The 3,874-nt window shown below is 44.0% G+C and overlaps 1 protein-coding gene across 1 annotated transcript in view; it reads left to right on the top strand.

Moving 5' to 3' along the window:
- ccdc80 (coiled-coil domain containing 80) overlaps window positions 1-1,823 on the top strand; it is a 39,782-nt gene extending 37,959 nt beyond the window's left edge. Inside the window, exon 12 of the mRNA XM_015396243.1 lies at window positions 933-1,823. Coding sequence (XP_015251729.1) covers window positions 933-1,255 — 323 coding nt within the window. The 3' untranslated portion in view covers window positions 1,256-1,823. The remainder of the gene's footprint in view (window positions 1-932) is intronic.
- The last annotated feature ends 2,051 nt before the right edge of the window (window positions 1,824-3,874 follow it).

Below are 3,874 nucleotides of genomic sequence, written 5' to 3'. Positions count from 1 at the left end.
CTTCTTTAGCCAGATTATATACGGTTATTGTCCTCAAATGAGTGTCTTTTAAGCCGGGCATACACTGTACCATTTTTTTGCCCTTTTCGGGCTGATTCTCCAGTCATGCGAGAATTTTCAGCCTCATCGTGCGTGCTGCGTGGTGTAGTGTACAGCGGGTAACGAGGGCTGATCGGCCTCCAACAACCGCCTCCCCATCAGGAGTCGTAAGGTTGGGAGAAAATCAAACATTTTTGAAATCCAGTCCTCCCTCCTGAGGCGTTGGTGGGTAAATCCTGCCGTTGAAGTAGAGCTACGAGCTGATTTACCAGAACCTCCAGCACTGGGCAAACAAGGGAATTCTTCTTCTTCTTCCAAATTGACGAGTCTGACTAGAGGTCCATCTCTCTGCGCTGAGTCAGAAGTGTGGTTTTTGGCTGCACAGTGGGAGCAGGTAGATCGCATCAGAGCGTCGGGCCGCACAGTGTGAGAGCAAACATCGTGAGATGTGAGCTTTTAAACCCTGAGGTTTAATCGTTCAGTTTGAGCTGTAGCTGCGTGCAACAATTGAGAATATCGCACAGTGGATGCCCGGCTTTAGCCTTCAGGTGTGGGTGAATAACTGAGTCCTTTCTTGAGGAGTTATCCCTCCTGTGTTGATCCATGCGTCTGTGTAGTGGTTGCTTGGTCTCTCCAGTGTACAATTCTGGCCACTTCTTCACTGCACTGACTGGTGATTTATGCCGTAAACCACCAAGACGTCTCCCTTTGTTTCCTTAACAATAAGCAAAATGGTGAAATGCTTCGGGTTACAGAACTGCACAGTTCTGTAAAGCCTCATTTAAGACTTTAGATACCAAAGCCAGAATCCAACAAAAGCCAAAAGAGGCTGCAAACCTAACTTGACCTCTGCCGAAATGCGTCTTACTCTCCTTCTTCTGTTCTGTCTCCAGGCAGCGCTACTGTGGAGCGTGAAGGCCTCTCTGCCACCCTGGTGAAGGACATGAGGAACTACTTCCAGATCAGTCCTGAGTACTTCTCCATGCTGCTGGTGGGGAAAGACGGCAACGTGAAGTCCTGGTATCCTTCGCACATGTGGTCCATGGCCATCGTCTATGACCTGGTGGACTCCATGCAGCTTCGCCGGCAGGAGATGGCCATCCAGCAGTCGCTGGGCATGCGCTGCCCAGAGGACGAGTACGGTGGATACGGCTACCATCAACACGGCTATGAACATGGTTACCAGGACGGCTATCACCAGGGTTACGGTTACTAGACAATGAGTGACAGTCCTGTTTGCTGCTTCTCTGCACCTTTAGCTCAGATATCCCTTCATCGTGTTCTCTGACCATCCTTTACTCCTTAGTCATGGATGTAGACAATCATTTGAAATGTTCTGTGGCACTTAAAGGAAGCTCTTTTCATGTACCCACTTCTTTTCCACATCAGGTGCGTGTAATGGGCTCGTATGCAGAGGATCAGGGACGCTCTGCGTACTGCGGCAGCTTTTCACGTATTTGTCGCCGTCAGGCATCAAGTACTCTTGTAGGGTCGTCTACCCCCTCACATGCTTCGTTGAATCTACGTGTTCACGGTTTCAGGACAGGTGGTTTTGTTGTAGATACTGGGCTTAAAGACGTATTTATTGGAAATCTGTGGCATCTCAAGTGCAATTACTGGGCTTTGTTAGACTTTTTTTTTTTACATTACTTCCCTTCTGGAAAGTCTCTGTTGTTCTACGAGAGTCCTATTTATACCATTTTAGCAAATATGACAAATAAAAATGTGTACTGTTTGTGTTTTCAACTGGAGGACTTTTTGAAGTAAAGGCTGATTTAGTCCCATGGATTCCCACACTGATCCTTCCTGACTGCGATACCTTCTGGTTTCATACGGTCTGGATGTTAGGATACTATTAGAATAAAACTATTTAAACCTCCTGCTTAAAAAAGCTTTTGCAGAAGTTAGAGGATCAACTTCAGCTTTTTAATATTTACTCTAAAAGTGTAAAAGTACAATTATTAAAACTACTTAAAACATGAAAGTCAAAGTAATGCAGGAAAAACTATTAAGGCCAGAAGCTTTACTGCTTTAAAGGAAGATTTTTCTACACTTCTGGATGATAACTTCCTTAGACTTAATCTCTTAGTTTTATAACTAATGGTAACAGCGTCACATTTACCTTTGCATCATCTTGAAAAACTATTTTGGTATGTGGTGAGCAACAAGTTGGGGCAGCACCGAGTCCAACCACAGAGAAAGTCTGGGAAAGACTGCTCCCCCCCGGTCCCAGATAAAGCAGAACAAAATGGAAACTAATTATTCTGATGTTTTTTATATTTTCTCTGCCATTATAAAAATTTGCTTAAATTAAACGAAACTAATGCGTCTATTTTTCAAATTTAAGGAGTAGCAAGTAGTAATAAGTACAAAAAATGTAAGGAGTAGAAGTAAAAAGTCTAAAAAATTAATTACTCCAGTAGAGATAGCCAATATTTCTAATTAAGGGCTCACTTGACACCTCTGCCCCCCGAAGATAACGTTTATTTTAACGCAACACAAACTTAACACTGACAAACTGATCTAAGAGTAATTTCTACATTAGAGAAGGTCATTATAAATTTGCCCCACATTGAAAAATGACCCAACTATGTTGCTTTCATACATTTTAACTGAATCACCTGCAAAAGCTGAAAGTGTGAGTTGCATCCTAAAGACAAACATCCAGACCTAATCTGAGCAGAGTGTCTGCAGGTCGATGCAGTGAGGAATGCTCTGATCTTTATATTGGAGAAACCAAACAACCTCTCCACAGACGCATGGCCAAACACAGAAGAGCGCCCTCCTCTGGACAAGACTCTGCGATACATCTACGCCTGATGGACAAAGGACATTCTTTGGAGGACCAGAATGTTCACATTTTGGACAAAGAAGACAGGAGGTTAGAGAGGAGAGTGAAGGAAGCCATCTATGCTAAGAAAAAATCTGGACTCAGATTCAGCTTCCAAAAACATACATTTAGCGATTGAGTTGATCCCTTTTCCGCAGCCCCAGCCCCTGGAGAGGAGAGTGGAGGACCTCACCTGTTCAGCCAGGCCAACTATTCCCTCTAAAGACCCCCCTTTCAGAGGCATAGACAGGTATGGGGCATTGCAGGCTAACAAAGAAGCCAAACGACCCCCATTCCAAAGGGGGGGACCCGTTTATCCGTTTCTATTTGCATGTTTTCTAAACTAAAACCAGGCTTTGTTGGGCTGCTGGATAAAACCTGGAACTAAACGCTATTTCTGACATTTGGAATTGAAAAAGCTTCCTGGATGGAAGAGAAACGTCTTCAAACTTGGAAACAAAGTCCAGAGGATTGATTTTTTATGTTTTTTAGATGACTACCACCTGAATGACTGAGAATCTTCACCAGCCTATGGTACATTCCTACGTTTTAACTGGATCACCTGCGAAAGCTGAAAGTAGGAGTTGGAGAGTCGATGCAACAGGATGCTACCTGACCTCTGCATTCAGGATGACGGCTGTTCACACGGCAGGCAGAGCGATCCCACTCTCCTCCGTTTCCACCAGGCTGAAGGAAAAGAAGAGGATGTGTGAAGGAGTTCAGCGGCCCTGAGCGGCGCCGCTTTGGGCCGCTGGTTCTGTGAGGCTGCTCCCTCCTGCAACAGCTGCTTCTAAAATATCCAAACCAAACCCTCCGACAAATAAACATAGAAAACTTGCATGTCCTATTACACAAAATAACCCTTAATAATTCATCTAGAGCAGAAAGACGCTCCTTTTGGAAAGATATGCAGTAAATAGTCAATAAAATATGTAGACTAGAAGACATCTATTTATACATTTCATCAGCTGAAAAGAGTTATTTCCTCTCTATAGTGATTCTAAT

This window comes from Cyprinodon variegatus, unplaced genomic scaffold (assembly GCF_000732505.1).
Source record: "Cyprinodon variegatus isolate N-32 unplaced genomic scaffold, C_variegatus-1.0 Scaffold785, whole genome shotgun sequence".
Lineage (NCBI taxonomy): Eukaryota > Metazoa > Chordata > Actinopteri > Cyprinodontiformes > Cyprinodontidae > Cyprinodon > Cyprinodon variegatus.
This window is presented reverse-complemented; position numbering and strand designations above follow the sequence as displayed.